Genomic DNA, 21,472 nt, shown 5'->3' on the forward strand with positions numbered 1-21,472 from the left:
TTGCACCAAAACTGATCAACCTTGCTCTGAAGACATTGTCATTCCACTTCAGGTGAGGGGATTTTGAAGTAGAACCCAGACACAAGAAGGAATAATGTGTCAATCATGTAATAAGGTCATGAGTGTGATTTTAAATATCAATAGGGTCAAAGTCATGCTCACTAGGAGAGTGGTGGAGACTGTGGAGGGTGCAAGTGCTTCAGGCAAAAGCAGATGCACTGGGATCTTTTCTCCCTGGCCATCTCCTGCTGACCCATCCACCCCCGAGAAGACTTTCCCTATCAAAGACTCCTGAGGTCCCAGAGTCCCAACAAAGCAACAAAGCTGATCTGAGCAAACAACCGCCTTCCTCTTGGCACCAAAACAAGCTGAATTTTCAAGTAGCAACTAACGAATGTGAGCAAGACTGTTCTCTGGGAAGAACTGGGTGCCCAGGGAAGGAGGGAGCAGCCTAGGAAAGGGCTAAGAGGAGCTTCATGCTAAAGAAGGATGGAGTCAGAGAGAGAGAGGGAAGGCTGTAGGCCTCCCAGCTCCAGCTGTGCACAGGATAACGGGAAAGTAATGTCAGGAGACAGCCACCAGCCCCCACTCTTTCTGTATTGAAAAGAAAAGCTTCAGAAAGGTGGCAGGCTATTTTCAATTTTCTTTGTTTGTTTGTTTGTTTTAAATCAAGCAAAGCAGTATTTGGAATGAATAGGAAGTACCCCTGTCTCATGGTGCTCTGTAAGCCACTGGCTGTCCCTCCTGTGGAGACCCGAGGGGGGGCCCAAACAGGGGGTATAGGGATGGCTCATAGAGCATTGTGAGCCTGGTGGCTCCCGAGCTGCAGAGTCTTCAGGCAATTCCACCTGCCCCTTCCTGCAGGTGACTCCTGTGCAGATGGCTCAGGACAGCTGCACTTCGGATGTGTTCTAAAGACCAGTTCCTCCAAGTAAGAGACCTGACTGTGAACTGGTGACACCCAGGCGTGAGAGGAGTCCCCCCTCAGTGAGTTCCACAGAAGGGACGCGCACAGCTGAAGACGAGGCCTGGACAGGTGAGCGTGCAGAGGCAACCCAGGGACAGCCACGACTGGAGTCCCCACTGCCTGTGGCTGGAGGAACCGGGAGGAGACAGGAGCCCAGGAACAAGTCCTGGCTGGGGGGTGGGGGGCAGAAGCAGTTTCCCTGGGAGATGGAGGAGCCCGAGGGCAAGAGAGAGTGGGGGAAATGTGTCCTGAGTTCTGCCTCTCCCCACTGATGCCCACGTCCACTGAAACCCCAGAGCTGGAGGCCTGGAGAGGGCAGTTCACAGAAGACAGAGCCCAAGCCACAGAGCAAAGTCCGGATGACAAGGAAGGACCTGAGCAGAAAAAGACAAAAGGTCGAAAAACACTCCAGGAAACTGGTTCAGACTCGCATGTTAAAACTGAGCAATCTCTCGAGTGCCATGGCTGATAATTGTGACCTTTATTTAGTGAAGTGATGAATTGTATCACACAGCCTTTACACAGTCACACATTTCCTTACATGCTGTGCTGAATGTTTCAAATCAATCTCTGACCACTTTCTTTCAAAGGTAAGAACGAAAAAACAAAATTTGTGCCACTGGCATTAACTGAATAGATGGGAGTTGTTATAAAAATACACTTTAATACTAGAATCAATGAAGACCACATATTATAAGACCAAAAAATGCACTGGATAAAAGTAACTTATTTTATTATGTAGACTCATTACTCACTCACAGGTGTGCATCTACTTCCATTTACCTATTAATTCTATGGAACCTAGACCATGTAGCTGGACATGCAGGACTTGACTGTTGTGCCCACATCATTTATTGACTCCCTGCTGTATCTCTGAGTGAATGACAACTCCCTTGGGTATCAATTTCTTTAAATACAAATTAGCATAATAAAAAAATACCCTTCAATATAATCTTGACTCCAGAGAGAAAGTACAGAAAAATAATTCATGAATTCTAGGCACTCCTCAGATACATACAAGTGCCTGGTTCAGTGAGTAGCTATTCCTTATTCATTCATGTCTTGATTTTTCTCTGGGGTGGCGGATTAAATGCAGGGCCACCCAATCACTGAGCCACATCCCCTGCCCTAATTTGTATTTTATTTAGAGAGGGTTCTCACTGAGTTGCTTAGTGCTTTGCCATTGCTGAGGGTAGCTTTGGATGCGTGATCCTCCTGCCTCAGCCTCCTGTGCTGCTGGGATTACAGGCGTGCACCATTATGCCTGGCTCATGTCTAGATTTTTTTTATAAAATATCTTCTGAAAACTAAACGTAGACAAGGAAACCAAAACAAGGAGAGAAAGAAACGAGCATGATCTTGAAACACTCACAATATGACTTGACTAGGCCTCATAGTTCTCTTGACCTTCCTTGAACATCCATCCTGTTCTGTTTCCAAGGCCCAGAGCCTGGTCTGCTATCTCAGGATCTTGGGTCGGCAACAGAAAAAGTTCAATCTGCAGTTTCCATAAATCTTCTCACCCTCCAGGCACATCTTCCTGCATTTGCCACGACCAAGCCTGCAGGTCTCACAAACGGCAAACTCACCTGTGCCAAGAAATAGTGGCTGAGAAGGCTTTTCTGATCATCTGTGGGACAGGGAACAGGTCAAAGCCACCAAAAGGAGAGAGGGTTCAGATGTGTGGTCATAAGGTGTATCTCCAAGACCTCGCCCAGATTCTTCAAAGAGCTCATGTTCTCTGTAGTTTGGAGTGGGGAGGATTATAAGGAAGAGGAACCATGATCCCTCCTGTCCAAATATTTCCAGTCTTGTTCTCATCAAAAGGAAGCAGTAGGCAAAGTGTTAGAGACCTTGAAAACACCCACCTGAAACACTGAGAGTTTGCTAGGTGTAAATGGAGGGGGTATCCTGTGGTTGGGAAGGGTCTTTGAAAACAGAATGTAGAGTTTCAGGTTGGATTCTTGTTGGGGCTTCATAAAAGCAGAGCATCCTCAATAAGTGGCTCATCTGTCCTATAGGCATTCTAGAAACACCTGCCTGCAGTTTTTATTTGTTTAGTGGTTAAATGAAATGAGTGATGTGAGGATGTTGGGTGGTGGTATGCCTGCCTCTGGGCTTGAGATTAAATGACACAATCCTTGTCACAACAGAGTGCCTGGTACATGGACAGCCAGCACTCAGTTGGCATCACCCTCAACACCTCTCACTCTGAAATGCCGTCCAAACTCTTCTCACAGTTTCCCAGGAATACTCTTCAATTCTGCTCACAATGTGCTGTCCTCCTGTGTAAGACAACGATCCAGGGAGAGGTCTGGGCTCCTCATTTTGAATGCTGTACTGAGTGAGGGTCAGCTTTCACTGACCAGTCCTCTCTATCTCTTCCATCCTCCATTCACCAGAAACATGTGTTTGTGACAGTCCTTGTTAGATCTGGACTGTAAGAGACGAGCAGCTTGATCTCAGGCACTGCTAATTGGCTGGTGTGGGATTGAGCCCATGCTCCACGAGCATATGGGAAAAGTCCCTGGGTCCGAATCCTCATGGCCAAAGTAACACAGTCCAGAAACAGAGATATGGTTATGTGAAATGGAAAAATCCAAATGTGGTGCTGGGAACAAGAGGAAGAAATGATAGAATTGGAGGACTGGAATTCTGGCCCTTGTCTTCCACTCCTACATGGCTTCCTTGGTTTGTCAAGGCAGAGAGAGCTCCAGAGCCAGAGTTCCCAAGAGAAAAGGAAAAACTATACTCAAAGGATTTCACCTACCTCCAGGAAGTGACTTGTAATAATCAAGACCCGCTCGGCACCCTAAATTTAAAACAAAATACATATTAGAAACAAATATCAACACAGGAAGTAACATCACATAAAACCAGGTTCCCACCCTGGAGGCTGCACATCAGTGTCTACAGGTGACAAAGATGCAATCTGCATTTTGTTTCTTAGGACAAGGATTCCTGTAGCCAGTCAGACCAAGTTACAAAAACAAAAACCAAATTGGCGCCAGGTGCACCTGGCTCTTAGATGATTTTAGGGTGGGACATAGAAGAATAATCAAGCTTTATGATCTGCCTCATCAAAATTCTATCCATTTTAATTTACCTGATGGAAACTGAGCCAAAACAAAGAACAAAGCAATGACAAAATAAAACATCTTCCTGCATGGAGCCATCTTTGAAGGGAGACTCCTCAGAACAGAGGTTCAAGGTTTCCTGGAGAGGACAAAAGGCTCATTTATATTTTATGTAATGGGGTGTGCCCTGGGTCAATGAAGTGAATCAACAAAGAAAGCACAATTGTATGCTCCATTTGCCAGGATCAAGGCTGGACAGCATAGATAAAAACGCTGGCACCCATCAGCCTTCCACTGGGGGAGTCTGAAGGTCAGACCAGTGTCGTGGAGTGGACACCTGGCTAGGAATTGGAGCGCCAGGGTCTGTCCCGTTCCACTGCTATCACTTTCATATTTATCTCCGCACCTTTGCCTAACTATTTTTAGACACTTTTTTTAAAGTGCATTAATTCATAGTGAATCTTCCCTGACCTATAAAGGGCACATGTGATGATATTTTTATGTCTGCTTCTGTGGCTTGCAGCAATTCATCTTCGGGAGCTGGGCTGGCACTTGTGTGCGTAGAAGATAAAGGGTTGAGCCAAAGGACTTCACCATTTAGATGTTTTTAATAACCTGGAGCAGTCCCAACTTCATGGGCATATGACCAAGTCACATAGTCCCCTGCCCACCCACTAGGACTTAATGCTCTGAAGCTGCTGTGTTGAAATTTATACAAATTTGTCTTTAAATGTCTGATGGGACAGTGCCATTGGACTTTACACGCTCTCTTTGAAGAGAGATCTACAGGATAGGGGTTCAAGATTTCCTGGAGAGGACAAAAGGCTCATTTCTATTTTAACGTAATGGGGAGAGCCCCTGGTCAATGTAGAGAATCAACAAAGAACCTCTGCAAGGGTCTGCGATGGCCTCTGGTATTCCTGTGTCCAAGAAAGCAAATAGCAAATAAATGATATTATGTCATATTGTAAGACCTGCGGAAAAAGTAAAAAGCTTTATATTTTGGTAGTTTAAAAAATTATATTAGCATATGTCAATTGTGTAAAATAATGAGTTTTGTTGTGACATTTCCATATGGACATACAATATACTTTGACCAATATATCCACCCTCTCTTACCCTCCCCTGGCACCTCCCCTGGGTTTCCACTTCCCTAATAGCCCCTTCTTTTATATTGTCTTTATTTTATTTTTTTAGATTCCCCCATGAGAGAAAACATGCAATCTTTCTGAGTCTGGCTTATTATATTTAACATGATAATATCAAGTTCCATCCATTTCTCAAAAATGATATGATTTCATTCTTCTTTTGGCTAAATAATAATTCATTGTTTGTATCTCCTTTTCAATAACCATTTTGGTAGATTTAAGATAATATTTTTCTGCATTTTTTGAACAAGTGATCTTGCATTTTAATTTTTTAATAAGCCACATACATTCAAGCTGCTCTTAAATTGGAGTAAACGTCCAGTTTTAGGAAAATAACATGGTGATTGACCCCTGTTGCAATGGGGCAAAATTGTGATGTATGCAGTCGAGGGGAGGAGTAAAGAACGTCCATGTGCTTCTGCCCCTTTCAATGCTTTATTCATTCAAATTACTCAATACAGTTTCACTCTATAGGTTCTTAATCAAGAAAATGACAATTCCTAATGCTAGGCACTGCAATAGACATAATCAATTCACAGCAAACAACTCTAGATTAATCAATTCACAGCAAACAATTATAGATTAATTCTGAGCACTGCAAAACACACTTAATCATGATGAGCTAATGACTTACATTCTCTCTGCATGCTAAGTTCAAAGATCTTAAGTCTTAGGCTTTGAGTCCAGCAGATGCACACTCATTCAGACCACACCACGGTGATCAGGTCTGGAAACAAGGCAGGCTTTTCCTGGCAGTGGAGTGAATGACTGGTTGAGAACAGTGTCGTAGGGAGAAGTTGTGGCTCTCACCAAGGTCCAGTCGAGGCCGGTAGAGTTTGAGAGCAGTGAGGATCACTCAGAGGCTCAGGAAATGATGACAAGTGATGGGATGTCAGATCCTCATCAGGCTCTCCAGCTCGAGTGCACCCTTGTTTTGGCTGGCTGAATCCCTGTTCATCAGCTCTATTATTTATACTAAATTTTGGGGGGTTTTGACCCTCCTTTCAATCCTTATCAGCTACCACCAGAGTGACATCATTTACTCTGGGGTCAGAAACATCTGGTCTGGTGGTCTCCACCCTGTTCTTCTCGCCTTTCCCTCTCATCAGGTGAGGACAGCCTGCCACGGGCTTCACTCTGTTTATCAGGGTGAGGGAAAGTAACTTGTTTGAGGCCTTACTGGAGGGCTCTGTGGGTGTGCCTGGTGAGACTGCAGGTTTTAGACTGGAGTTTTTAAAATGGAGTGAGGCCATCCTCACAACCCTCTTAGTGTTGCCTGAATGAAAGACTTGTCCTCACACTGGGAATGGCAGGGCGTCTTTGCTACTTCAGTGGGTCCAACGTGTGCCCTGTCTACTGGTCCCTGTAGCTTACAGCTTCCTGGCCCCAAACTCAAATTTTTGTCATCTCCAATTAGTTTAAATATAGCTCAAATGGGCATATAATCATCCCTTTAGAGCTTGCCTGCTTTACATACCCCCAAAACTGCATCCAATACATGATAACCACACATTAGACAAACCCTGCAGCTACAAGACCCCAACCCACTCCTGCCCTTCAAAGACTCCCTGCTTTGCTGTTGAGTAGAAACATCTAGACACATAAGCCCCTTGGATTCCCCTTTCCCTGGGGTATGGCCTTACCCTCTTCCCCTTGGTGGTAATGACCTCACATCACTGTCTCCAGATAGTCTCCTGGGAGGGACACCCCTCTCATGAAACCTTGGTCAACCACTGCTCAACAAAGCAGGCTCTGTCACTCTTGGTGAATTAGACGCATTCTATTAGAAACAAAAACAAGTTATGAGACAAAGTCTACAAACAAGATAGTATATAATTGAAAGTGGCTGAAAGTTTGTCTTTTCTTTATAAAGAAATCAAAAGGAAACAGAAGCAAGGTACAGAGACAGAATGGCCCCTTGTCCAAGCTGCCAGCTTATTTGTATCAACATGTTACATTAGGTCACTGGCATCAGTAGTGCATTATTGTTCATTGTGACATTAGGCAGGTTACAGAGTTAGCAACATTATGCAGCTTATTCCTCAGTTATATACTGTATGTGCAATGTGCGATATTAGGAGCCTGTGTAGCTCTCAAGAAAGCCCATTGTTTAAAGTGACTGTTATGGGGACAGGCTCAGGTGCAGTGGAGCTGGTGAAACATAGTGGTTGTCTGACAAGAGAGTTTCTTCATTTCCAGGAACTGAGAGCCTGAGATTAAGGTCAAGGCTGATAAGACTCTAGCACAAAGCCTCCTCATGCAGGGCATTGCACAGCAGCTAGGCATCCCGTGCCTTTCCACAGAAGCTTTCCTAGCAGCTAGATATCCTGTATTTTGCACAGAAGCTTTCCCAGCCGCCAAGCATGCCACAGCCATGAAGTCATCCGAGACCAGAATCCCAAACACAGAACCCTTACATTTCTCCTGGATTTAAGTTTTTTAAGTGAGGTTCGGAAAGAGATGGGGAAGATGTGCACTTGTTAATATGTCATCCCCAGCTAAATCATTCATAGAGTACAATCCATGCACACAAAAGATAGCAAACCCCCATAGCAAAGAATAACTGGAAATACTGCATATTGGGTTCTTTAAATGAAATTTTATTTTTTTGGATTTACTGAAAAATTACAGAGAGTACAGAGTTTCCATATACCCTTCCCCAAACTATTCTTATTGCTCACATTTTTTTTTTGTTGTTGTTGTTTTTTTTATTTTGTTTTGTTTTGTTTTGGTTTGGTTTTGGTCCTGGCAATTATCACTGAGCCACATTCCCAGCCCTTTTTATTAACTTTTTTTAAGTTGCTTAGGCCATCACTAAGTTGTTGAGGCTGGCCTTGAACTTGCAATCTTCTTACCTCAGCCTCCTTAAGCTAGCGCTAGCATCTTATAGAACCAGTGTTCTGCTGTGAAAACCAAGAAATGAAAACTGGTACATGACTACTAACTAAAATAGCAAATTTAAGTTTATCTGCTGTATTGAAGTGATTAAACTGGGATTTGGGGTTTAGACTTTGGCAGAAGGGATCCAAAGGGCTGATGTGTCCTTTTACCATCAGTGATTGCAGGGTGTACCTGCAGTATATGATTCAACACTATTAGTGCTGACCTCAATCTTCTGGCTATGGTGCTATCTACACAGATTCTGTACAGTGTAAATAATCACTGTAGAATGATTATATTTTTCTTTCCATATTTAATCATGTATTGATATAATATGATATAAACAAACTGATGATCTCACACAGATTGGGTATGAAAACTATACTTTCATCAACACAGCACTCATTTGTTGCTTTCCAGAGTTTAGTATTTTAACAAATGCTTCCGAGGTATCCCAGCTTGTAGTAGCAGCGATAATAGGGTAAGAAGAAGCAGGATCACTTATCATCCTGATTTCATGTTCTCTTAAAAAATAGATTTTATGTTCTCACACTCTCTCTCACAAAGGAGAAGAATTAGAGTGCATGATTCAGGCCTTTCTCTGCATAACTTATAACTCATTTAATCCAAATTAAGGAAAGTAATTAATGGAATTCATGGGATCCTGTAAGGTTGAGAGCCACAGCTGGTCGGGATGACGCATGGCATTTTTGCCAGAAGTAGTGGTTGAGAAGTGATGCCAGCGAGTTCTCACGGAGTTCCCATTGAGTTCCAGTTGAGCTCTCGCGGGGACTCCCGGAGAGTTCCCATTGGTTGGGGAAGTGCAGGAGGAGGGATATTTCTGGTTGCTGGTTCCTGGACGAGCCGCGTGGCATTCGAGAGAATTCCCGGGGAGCGTGTGTGGAGTGTGCTGGTGGAGTTCAGAAATAAAGTTTGTTCCTGCTTCAGTGGCTCGTGATTTATGCCCAGCCAGACTGCAGCATTTGGTGGCCTGCGTGGGGAACACCTGAAGCTCAGCGGTAAGTGAAATTGAGGAAAAGCACTCCAAATGTTAAAGTGCCGCAGTCTGGCTGGGAGGGCGAGAGAATGGGTGACCATTTCAAAAAACAATGTGTTCTTGTTTGGATTTGTTTTGTTTTTGTTTCAAGCTGCCTACCCCTAGAACTTTCTCAGGAAAACTGGGAAAAATGGTTGGCTCAAGGTTTGAAGTTGTTTGCCCCTGAGGAAGAGATAGAAATAGACCACAAATGCACATGTTGAGAAAATAGGAAAATTGATACAACGATTTTTTGTTCCATTTTTGTTTCATTCTGTTTCGGTTTTGTTTTGTGTTATCTTGTTGGGTTGTGTTATCTTTATAGTAGATTAGAAATTAGTAAAAAACAAACTGAAAAAGTGTTAAGTAAATTGTTAGAGATCCAGACTATGGTAGAAAACATGTTAGATCAAGCAAAAGAGAAGGTCGCTCGAGCTGGTCAGACAGAGGAAGAAAATTTAAAGGAAAAGGGGCTATTAGGGAAAAGGCTACAACAGGAGGCTGCTACGAACACCGTTCTATCACCAGAGGGTGTAATTCAACCAACAGCCCCACCTATGGAGACAGCTGAGTGGCCCTCAACCCCCATAGTTGATAGATGGGATCCTGAGACAGGACCTCAAAGATTAGCATGCCCTGTACTTGAGCAGGCAGGAGGGCAGCGAATTCACCATGCTTTAGATTTCAAAACAGTGAAGCAGTTAAAGGAGGCTGTAACAACCTATGCATCCTCAAGCACCCTTCACTGTAAGCATGGTTGAATCCATTACCAACTTGGACATGAAGCCAGCAGATTGGGCTAGCATGTGTAAATCTGTGCTAAATGGAGGACAATATTTGTTATGGAAGGTTGCCAATGAGGAATTTTGCGTGGAGACGGCTAGGCGAAATGCAAAAGAAATCTAGATATGTTGTTAGGAAAAGGACCTTGTGAGGGTCGACGACAACAAAGTGAATATCATCCTGCTATATATGCACAAATTGCTGCAGATGCAGTTAGGGCATGGAAGACTTTACAAGAACATGGAGATTTACAAGGTCAATTATCTAAGGTAATACAGGGAGCTAATGAATATTACGCTGAATTTGTAGATAGGCTTATTCAAACAGCTACCAGAGTTTTGGGGGATACAGAGCAAGCAATGCCATTAATTAAACAACTGGCTTATGACCAAGCAAATCATTGGTGCAGAGAGGTCATTAGACCATGGAAATATGGAGATTTAAACACATATATTAAATTGTGTAGAGATATTAATGAACAAGGGCAAGTCTTGGCAGCTGCAGTACCACAGGCTTTAGATGCCAGGCCAAAAACATGCTACAATTGTGAACAAACAGGACATTTTAAAAGGAATTGCCCCATAGAAGGAGGGTTTAACAAAACTAGGTATCAAAGGAGTAGAATACCAGGTATTTGCCCACAATGCCATAGAGGGAGACATTGGGCTAATGAATGCCGTTCTCAAACCACCATAGAGGTTACTCCATTATCAAAAAATGGACAAGGACCAGGTGTTTACCCACTATATTGTGGAGAAAGGCATCAGGCTCCATTGCCAAAAAATGGACAAGGGTCCCAGTGCTCCAGGGCCCACAACCACAAATATACGGGGCACTGGAGGAACCCAGAAACACCATGGAGGAACCCAGCAACACCATCAGGGTAGTGCCCAGGGCACATTATCCATCAGATCTCTCATCAGACGAGCCAGAGGGAGCGCAGGGTTGGACATCTGCGCCTCCGCCAGAGCAGTACTAACTCCAGAGATGGGAGTTTAAATCATTCCCACAGGAGTAAAAGGACCTCTTCCCCAAGGAACAGTAGGCTTATTGTTAGGACACAGTTCTTCTACTCTAAAAGGACTTATGATAAGTCCTGGGGTAATTGATCCTGATTATGAAGGTGAAATAAAAATTATAGCTAGTTCTCCAAAGGGTATATCAGTAATTTCACCAGGAGATAGAATAGCACAGTTATTAATAATACCCAGCCTACATGATAAATTTTCCAGTAGTAGTATAGAAAGAGGTTCCAGGGAATTAGGCTCCACAGGTATAGATTGGGCTATGCTGTCTTTAAATTTAGATTCTCGCCCCATGCTAAAACTAAATATTCAAGGACATGAATTTAATGGGCTACTTGATACAGGTGCAGACCTTAGCATCATATCTCGTCAAGAATGGCCAAAACATTGGCCATTACAACAAGCCACTCAAACGCTTCGAGGCCTAGGAGTGGCAACTAATCCCCATAGAACTACAATGGTATTAGATTGGAAGGATCCTGAAGGATGTGAAGGAACTATACAGCCATATGTATTGGATCATCTTCCTATAAATTTATGGGGACGAGATGTCCTAGATCAATTAGGTTTGACGTTAACAAATAACATCAATTCTAATGCGCCCACTACTAGGGCTAGACAAGGTTTTAGGAAAGAAAAAAGATTAGGAGAACAAGAACAAGGTATAGCAGCACCAATTCAAATAGATCAAGGAATAAATAGACATGGATTGGGTTCTCAGAAGGGGTCACTGAGGCAATAAAAATTACTTGGAAATCAGAAAGACCAGTATGATTTCCTCAGTGGCCCCTGACTAAAGAAAAGATACAAGCAGCCCATGACCTGGTCAAACAACAATTAGCGGAGGGACATATACAATCATCCGTATCTCCCTATAATACTCCCATTTTTGTCATTAAAAAGAAATCTGGTAAATGGGGATTATTGCAAGATTTAAGAGCCATTAATAATGAGATGGTTATTATGGGACCTGTTCAATCAGGGATTCCTCAATTGTCTGCTTTTCCAAAAACCTGGTACGTTTTAGCTATAGATATTAAAGATTGGTTTTGTTTTTTTTCAATTCCAATTCATCCTGAGGATAGTCCACGTTTTGCATTTACTATCCCTGCACTGAATTATGAAGGTCCTGATCAGAGATATGAATGGAAAGTACTCCCTCAAGGGATGCCTAACAGCCCAACTATGTGTCAAATTTATGTTAACAAAGCAATCCAGCCACTTAGAAATCAAAATCCTGAACTACAAATATTTCACTATATGGATGATGTATTGTTAGCACACAAAGATTAAAAACACATTGCTAGAATGTTATGCCACACTTACAAATTTATTAAAAAATTATAATCTAGAGATAGCAATAGATAAAGTACAATTAAGTTTTCCAATTAATTATTTAGGAGTTCTATTATCCTCAACCATGGTCCATCCACCAAAAATTCAAATACGAGTAGATCAACTCAAATCACTTAACGACTTTCAAAGGTTATTAGGAGATATAAATTGGATAAGGCCTTATCTAGACATACCAACAGGAGAGTTGGGACCTTTATTTGATATCCTAAAAGGTCCATCAGATCCAAATTCACCCCGCATGTTAATGCCTGAAGCAAGAAAGGCATTAAAAATTATTGAAACATATATGGAAAATATGCATTTGGATAGAATTGATATAAGTTTGCATTTATTATTTATTATAATACTAACAAAAAATATTCCTACAGGAGTATTTTAGCAAGAAGGTCCATTATTGTGGTTACAGTTATCTTATTCTCCTAACACTATTCTTACTAGATATCCTGAGGCTGTAGGACAATTAATACTCAAAGGAATAAAAGCAGCAAAGGGAGTGTTTGGAATTCTCCCAATAAAATTATTACTCCATATACTATGGATCAAATTGATGAGTTAGCTAATGAGTTAAATACTTGGGCAATAATCATGTGTAAATCTAATGTTTCATTTGATAACCACTTACCATCTAATCCTTTATTGTCTTTTTGGTCTTCGCATGCTGTAATTTTTTCAAAAATGACAAGAAAAACACCTATCATGAATGCTCCAAATGTATTCACTGATGGGTCAAATAATGGTACAGCAGCAGTAGTTACACCTGATCAAACTTTTACATTTTTAGTACCCAAACAATCAGCTCAAAAGGTAGAGCTTAATGCAATATTACAAGCTTTTGTGATGTTTAAAGATTCTGTATTTAATTTATTTTCCGATAGTCAGTATATAGTTAATGCTATAGTATCCCTTGAAGATGCTGGTAGGATTTCCCCTTCCTCTACTGTTTTCTCTTTGTTTTCCACTATACAAAGTCTAATCTGGGACAGAAAAGATCCATTCTTTATAGGACATATCAGAGCACATACAGGATTGCCTGGAGCCCTTAATTTGGGCAACGATTTAGCAGATAAAACTACACATGACATACATATTTTCTCTACACTAGAAGAAGCTACAAATTTTCATAAAAGGTTCCATGTCAGTGCTAATACTTTACAAAAGCATTTTTAAAAAACTAAGGAACAAGCCAGACAAATAATAAAACAATGTCAAAATTGTGTGACCTTTTTACCACAAGTTAATCTTGGAGTCAATCCTAGAGGACTGATACCTAACCATATTTGGCAGATGGATGTCACACACTTGCCAGAATTTGGAAAATTAAAATATTTGCATGTTATAGTTGATACTTCTTCCAGATTTTTGATGGGCTCCCTTCATGCCAGAGAAAAAACTAAAGATATTATAGCTCATTGCTTACAAAATTTTGCCACTGTGGGCATTCCAAAGCAGTTAAAAACAGATAATGCCCCTGATTATACTTCTACCTCTTTTAAACAATTTTGCTCATCATTTGGCATTACTCACATAACAGGAATCCCATAAAATCCACAGGGACAAGGCATAGTTGAAAGAGCTCATCAAACTATTAAAATGTACTTATTAAAGCAAAAAGAGGGAATTGGAAAGGGGTATATATCCCCCAAAGATAAACTTAAAATAACCCTTTTTACTCTAAACTTTTTAAATTTGGATTCATCAGGGATTAGTGCTGTGGAAAGGCATATGTGTCCAAAAAATGTACATAAGCCTCAGGTACTTTGGAAGGATATTCTAACAGGACAATGGAAAGGTCCTGACCCAGTGATTGTCTGGAGTAGGGGTTCTGTTTGTGTGTTTCCACAGGGAGAACAGCAGCTGATTTGGATTCCAGAGAGACTAACCAAAGCGATTTCTACAGACCAAAAAGAAGATGATTTGATTCAAATCCATAACAGTTGATATCCAGAGCTCCAGCTTGGCTATTCTTACATCTGCAACAGTGGTTCTCCCACACCTGGAGGCTAATGAATAATGAACACCATTAAAGTCTATTTCAAATGTAAAAAACCTTGGGGCTTGCTTGTGGGAATACCTTCAGACCCATATGCAAGTTACAAAAAAAAAAAAAAAAAAAAAGGATGGGATATCCAAAAAAGAGTCAAACCCAGGTGGTAACCAGGATGCTTTTTTCAATATCTATTTTATTATTGCCTTTTCCCACATCATAAAGTTCTATATTATTATTTTTGAGCTCATACATACCTAGATTAATGTTTTTCTGATCAGTTTTATTTTTTCGCTGTGGAGTTTTTAAACATTGCAATGGAGATTTCACCTGTGTAAAGCTACAAGGCCTTTGCTATTGTCTTATGTGTTGTATGTTATGTATGCACACTTGTGTTTTGGGTTGTATGTCTGTGTGTGCCTATGTCCATATATCATATATGAGGACCACTCATGAAAAAATGGATCTGAATTTTTTTTTATTCACGTGATTTTAATGGTTTAATTTAAATTGGGTAAACAGCTGTTGAGGATTGTTTTAATATGTGAACAAATAAGGAGGTTAACAGATCTGTTTGTTTAATTTCGCCTTTCCTTTTCATTATATTTAATAATTCTGTTCAGGATAATGTAAATTGTTCAGAAAATTGTTTTCTTAGTACCTGTTGGAATGTTACGTAATTTTTTTTTAGCATCATTGACAGAATTCCTATCTTCATCCCAGTGCCGGTGAAGACAAAGATAAAACCAAACTACAGCTTCTTCGATAGTTATCACAACAAACTGTATAAACTGATGCATCAATGAATAATAACTCAACAAGTAATGCTCAATCAAGGAGTAGATTTACTTTGGGAAGAAATGGACATATTGATGGATTCCTCTGCTTTGAACTGCTTGCAGAACTTACCTGGACTATCTATCACTTGTATGCATTGTGAAATATCTGTTGGTGCAGCGAATTGTGGTAGTGTTGGCATATTTTTGCTGATGGTGTCACCAGTGATACAATTTTTCCAAAGGAGCCGTGAATTGGCTTGGTGTCATGGCATTTCTGTATCCTCCTCCCTTCTGCTAGTGATGGTCTAAAATTTGGGGGCCAACAGAGGTGAGGCAAAGAACCTCACCCCCCCACTGGCACCAAGACCAAATTTGGGGGCCAAAAGAGGTGAGGCAAAGAACCTCACCCCCCCACACTGGTGCAAAGGCCTATCCACAAGTATGGCTGTATGCTGGACCAGTAGTCAGTGACGGGTATGATCCAATTGCTGTGGTACCAACCTAAGATTGGAGACTGACGCCTAGAGGTCAGCTCATCCAATGACGGGTAAGGACCAGGTGTAGTATTGGACAGCCTAACAGGCACGGTCCCTAAGCCACATGCTTGGTGTTTAATTAAACAGAAGGGGGGAGATGTTGAGGGCCACAGCCGAGTAGGGATGACGCATGGCATTTTTGCCAGAAGCAGTGGTTGAGAGGTGATGCCAGCGAGTTCTCACAGAGTTCCCATTGAGTTCCAGGTGAGTTCTCACGGGGATTCCTAGAGAGTTCCCATTGGTTGGGGAAGTGCCGGAGGAGGGATATTTCCAGTTTCTGGTTCCTGGACGAGCCGCGTGGTGTTCGAGAGAATTCCTGAGGAGCGTGTGTGGAGTGCGCTCATGGAGTTCAGAAATAAAGTTTGTTCCTGCTTCGGTGGCTCGTGATTTGTGCCCAGCCAGACTGCGGCAATTCAACATTTGGAGTGCTTTTCTTCATTGGAGATGATCTCACTGGTAAAGGCATCGTTTTTGCTTAATATTACTAAGGATATTTAGATTTCCATGAATATTTGGACAATTAAAATACTACACACACACACACACAAAAAAAAAAAATCTTAGTCACATACCCAATAGTCTCAAAGTTGTCTGGGATGCATATAACATGGAAAATGGGAAGCACTCAGCAAGATCTACATTCGTCAACAGTAATGAAGAATGTGCTTAGATAAGGCTCTTTGCCCAGTGCACAGAAACTGAGTCTGGACTTTACCAAGCACCAGCTCTTAGCTGAAGCCCCACAGCACCCGTTTCCCGACCCCATACCTGCATGTGAAACCATCAGGAGCACAGTCGGCATGGGAGCTGAATGTCCAGCCACAGAGCTATTGTGTTTCTGCCTCATGTATCTACACCTGGTCATCCACGTGTGCCTGCTCTGTTCTCCCCTCACCTCCATTTTCCCTCTTGGGAACTTCCCCGGGTTGGAGAAATGATGAGCTGCAGACTGACACCCACTGGTCTGTGTACTGCACCTGGCAGAGCACAGAGACGCCTGCTTCTGACAAGCCTCACTGATCAAGATGCCATTCGCTCTGGAGAAATGGATAAATGGGGGTGTTTGCTGCCCTTTTCTCGTGAACATCGTGCTGATCTCTCAACCCTCTCCTAGCCATGAAGACTGGCCTCTTTCTATTTGCTGCTCTCTTCTTTCTGGCTCCAGGTAAATGAGCATCTTTGGAGGGAATGTGAGCAGAGGAGGTGGATCTGACAGAGGGTCTCTGTGTGACCACCCAGGATGATCACCGCTCAAATGAAAGGGCCCCTGTGGACTGGTGGCCCTGGGTGGCAACACTTGCTGCAGAAGGCAATGCCTCCTTCTATAATTGCACCCTCTATAAGTCCTTTGCATTTTCCATTATTGTCCATGAAGTGTTGTCACAGGTTGGAATAAATTAAGGGAAGTCAGGAAAGATGCCTTTGGTTCACAATTCCATGCTAAAAAATCACAAAAATGGCTAAAAAAGATTTTAATACTCTGGCCTTTTAAAATCTGGTTAGGTTATAAAATAAAATAGGAAAGAGAGAGAGCTAGAGAGAGGGATAAATGGAAGAGGATAGGATTAGAAGCATGTATTCACGTTCCGATGTCATGGCATTAGGACAAACTGCAGGGTGTAGGTTGCTGTCAGTCAACCTACATTAGCAAACTACAAGCTGGACACCATGGTGAATGCTTCAATGACAAAACGTACGCAGTTCTCCAAAGCCAGTGACTTTAAGAAAAGTGCGACCCCACCTCTTACTCAATGGAATTCAGAGCTTTTTGGGGGGGTCTGTTTTACATATATTTTATAGACATAAATATGAACAAGGCAAAAATCATACGTGTGTGCGGGAGGGAGCCAGGGTTGGAGCCTGGCTCTGTTTTGCTTCCATGAAAGATAGTTGTGATTTCCTCCCACACCAGGGCTCACTGCTGTGTTCTCCTGCTTCTGTGCAGCTGCAGTGGCTCCAGCTGTATCTCCCCAAAATCAGGGCACAAGGCTCAACTTGTACCATGTAGAGCTTGTACCAGGGAGCTGTGTATCTTTATATCTTTGGCTTCTGGCACAAATATCAGGTAGAGCTTGTACCAGGGAGCTATATATCTTTATATCTTTGGCTTCTGGCACAAATTCAGAAGTCACAGTGAGTTGAATTTGTGCCAGAAGCCAAAGATATATCCCCCATGTGCTCTGCTCAGAATTTTCATGCCAACTATTCCTGTGCCCTCTGGTTTGTATTGCAACAAACCTGTGCAAGTAGATTCTGTGTCAGGATATGGGGATCTGGGCCTGCAGGGGACTCGCTTCACTGGATTTAATGCACACAGTGGAGACAGATCAGAGGTATCCTTTTCAGGTCACACAGACTTATTCCGTGACTAGTCAACACAATGCAAGGTTGCATAAAATAAAATTACCTAATGTATCTAAATTAAAGCAACTTTTAATGCACTTTATGTGTGCACTCACACACAGGTGCACTAAGTCCCACATGGCTATTTGTGATGGTCCATTAGAAGCCCTGTGGGCACAGATGCTCTCTCCCTCTGGAGGCTCCCGGGCCATTACTATGAACAGGATTCAACAGGAGGACTCTTTCAAAACAAAGTCCTCTACGTTTAGCCTGAGATGACGTTGCAGTATGAGAAGAGAATAGAATATATATGCCACTGTGGTGTCATCCAGAGTTCTCTGGGCTTTGAAACGGGGTGGGGGGTATTTCTATTTGAGCAGATGTGCTGATGCTAGATAATGGTTGGTGCATAAGATAGCACTCATCCAACTAGATTTAAGCTTATCCTAATGTGAATTAGACACTTTAATATGTTGACATTAAATGTAATCTGCCTACATCTGACACTAACATTGCAAAGATCTCTATTAGTCAACTCTAAAATGTTAACCCAGATAAGATGAACTGTCTGTCCTTGAAGCAAGATGCTCTTACTGCTGCTATAAGTACTAAGGTAAGAACTGGAATCTATGCAAAATAACAGAGAACGATTTAAAGAGCTGGGCACAGTGGTGCATGCCATAATCTCAGTGGCTCAGGAAGCTAAGGCAGAAGGATCACAAGTTCAAAACCAGCCTCAGCAACTTAGTAAGGTCCTGAGCAACTCAGAGAAATCTTGTCCCTACATACAAATATAAAAAGGGGGATGTGGCTCAATGTTAAACACCCCTCTGTTGGGTCCCCATACTAGAGAGAGAGAGAGAGAGAGAGAGAGAGAGAGAGACTTAAGGAAACAGTACCAACACATTCCCTCTTCCTTCCCTAAAGTGCCTGCTTTCCATGGTTGACATGTGGAGGAGAAATCAGATTATGTCTTTGTTTGTTTGTTTTTTTTTTTTGCTTGTTTGTTTGTTTTTGTACCAGGGATTGAACTCAAAGGCACTTAACCACAGAGCCACATCCCCAACCCTATTTTGTATTTTATGTAGAGACAGGGTTTCACTGAGTTGCTCAGAGCCCTGGTAAGTTGCTGAGGCTGGCTCTGAACTCATGATCCTCCGGCCTCAGCCTCCTGAGCAGCTGGGATTCCAGGCATGCACCACTGTGCCTGGCCCAGATGGAGTCTTTCTAAGCAGCCACGTTACTCTATCTACCACAGTCAGCTTTAGGGGTTTTCTTTTGCTGTTTCTTTTCTTTCTTTCTATCCTTTTCTGCTCTAGTCTCGAGCCCTTTCTTCAACCTCAGGTCTTGCCACACTTTCACCAGGTAACAATCTTAGAGTGTATGAAGGAAACTCCTGACTCCAGAGAAGTTTATAGGAACAAGTTGCTCATTACTCTAATAGATTTGGAAAAAAGAATGTTGGCATCTGTTTCTTGAAGACGCCACATAGCCTAATGCAAATTCTCCAAGACAAATGGATTCTTTCTGGTCATTCATCCCATGCAATAAAAAGACAGAAATAACATACAGAAAATAGGACCCCTGCCACCTCATCTCCTGGCAGGGTAAGGTGTTCTGACAATGGTGTAGAACTCTTGGCTGATGTCTGTGACTACCTGGTCACAGCTGAAAGAGAACTGACCCATGTGGCTCTTTCCCTTGTGTAGCCAAGAATGAGTTTTTTGATGAGAAATGCTACCGGCTTAAAGGGAAATGCATGCGTCATTGTCAGAAAAATGAAGAGCTTGTGGCTCTGTGCCAGAAGTCCCTGAAATGCTGTCTGACGCTCCAACCCTGTGGGAAGATTAGACTGGATGACTGAATCTGGAGACCTGGGCCTCTCGGAGGAGCATGGACGGCCCGGCTGCTGCTTTCACTCTTCACCAAAAATAAATGATTGCTTTGATCAGCTTGTTAAGTGCTTCATTTGGAAGGGAAACCATGCCTAGCTGACCCTGCTGGTCTCTCCCTCCTGGCTTATTTTCATGAAATTCTGTGGTAAGGCCCACAAAGCCATCCAATATCAATCTTACAGGCTGACCAAAAGAGACCAGCAACACCCTCTGGCTTTCTTCCAGGCAGAGGACTTCATCCAGCATTAACTGAGGAAACAAAGAGGGAGAGAGAAAGAGGAAGGAGGAAGGGAAGGAAAGAGGAAAGAAATGGATAAGTAGAGAAACGAACATGCTGCTGGATGAATTAGCTATTATTTATATTATTGATAACATTCACTATGATTTATCAGAGACTGTGGTAAATAGGTATTTATCGAGGACTTTCATGGGTCACCACCTGCTAAATTAAAAACATTCCATGAGGATTGCCTGCTACCTATAACTCTGACACTGGTTTATCAGATGGTTAGAGGATTAGAAACATCCCTGTGATTCTCAGGAGCCCCCGTGACCTGGATCCTTTTCACAAACTCACTATCTACCATTTTTCTGGAACTAGCTGGCAAATGACCTTCTGAGTCTCAGCCTAAATGTCACTGCTCTTGTCTGAATGAGTGCCTCCAAAATTCATTTTGAAATCCAATCCCCACCCTGATGGTGTTCAGAGGTGATTCCGTCTTCCAGACTCTGCCCTGAGGAGTGGGATTCATTCCCTTGTAACAGAGATGGAGAGGACACCTTTTCCCTCTCTCACGTGAAAACAGCTTGCCATGCAAGGATTCATCTCAGAGCAGGGACCAGGTCCCCACCAGATACCCAGTATGCTCATGCTTTGATCTTAGACCTCCTGCCCCCAAACCTGTGAGCAATAAATGCTTATTACCTGTAAATTAACCGACTGTATTTTGTTACAGCAGCATGAGCAGACTGACCATTATATGGTTTAAGTGACGATTTCCCATCATGTTCCTTACACTTAAAAACCAGCTTTAGATTCCTGTGGGTCCTAAATCTTATTTTACTTCTTCTCAATTCCCAAGGGCAATGCGCTTAATCATGTTGGAATCATTGACACTGTTATGAGAAGAATTTTTTATTTGCACTTTGTTTTGAGATAGCTGTAAATTTATATAAAGTTTTAAATAAAAATACCACAGATATCTTTTATTCAATTTATCCTAATCATAGTGTTTTAGTCAGCCTTTTTTGCTGCTGTGACAAAAAGACCCCACCAGAACAATGGTAGAGGAGGAAATGTTTATTTAAAGGTCGATGGTTTTAGACATCTCAATCCATTGGTGGCTGCCTCCATTCCTTGGGGCTCAAGGTGAGGCTCAACATCATGACAGAAGAGTGTGGCAGGGGAAAGCAGCTCACATGAGGATCAGGAAGCAGACGAGCGCTCTCTTCTTGGCAGACACAGAGATACACCCCAAAGCCACACCCCCAATGCCCACCAACTAAACAGCATGTGGAGGTGCTCAAACAAACAGAGGATGATGGGAGGTGCCAAACACCACAAGAACCAGCAGAAAAGCTCCCAGTGGCCATGGCTGGGTTAACCCAGTCCAACAAGTCAATGAGACAACAGGGAATCCTAACCAAAATCAAACTTCCATTC

General features: G+C 42.4%; 2 protein-coding genes across 2 annotated transcripts; one reads left to right on the forward strand and one right to left on the reverse strand.

The window, feature by feature from the left end:
- Positions 1-2,425: 2,425 nt before the first annotated feature.
- On the reverse strand, positions 2,426-16,373 carry LOC308635339 (beta-defensin 35-like; the record flags this gene model as incomplete). Its single annotated transcript, XM_081269680.1, has 2 exons — positions 2,426-2,589; positions 16,340-16,373. The coding sequence occupies 2 exons, from the start codon at positions 16,371-16,373 to the stop codon at positions 2,426-2,428; spliced, it is 198 nt and encodes a 65-aa protein (XP_081125806.1).
- A 314-nt stretch (positions 16,374-16,687) lies between these two features.
- LOC308635340 (beta-defensin 106A-like) lies at positions 16,688-19,778 on the forward strand (the record flags this gene model as incomplete). Its single annotated transcript, XM_081269681.1, has 2 exons — positions 16,688-16,736; positions 19,624-19,778. 2 exons carry the CDS (start codon positions 16,688-16,690, stop codon positions 19,776-19,778), a joined length of 204 nt encoding a protein of 67 aa, XP_081125807.1.
- Positions 19,779-21,472: the final 1,694 nt, after the last annotated feature.

This window comes from Spermophilus citellus, assembly GCF_964194105.1.
Source record: "Spermophilus citellus genome assembly, chromosome: 16".
Classification (NCBI taxonomy): Eukaryota; Metazoa; Chordata; class Mammalia; order Rodentia; family Sciuridae; genus Spermophilus; species Spermophilus citellus.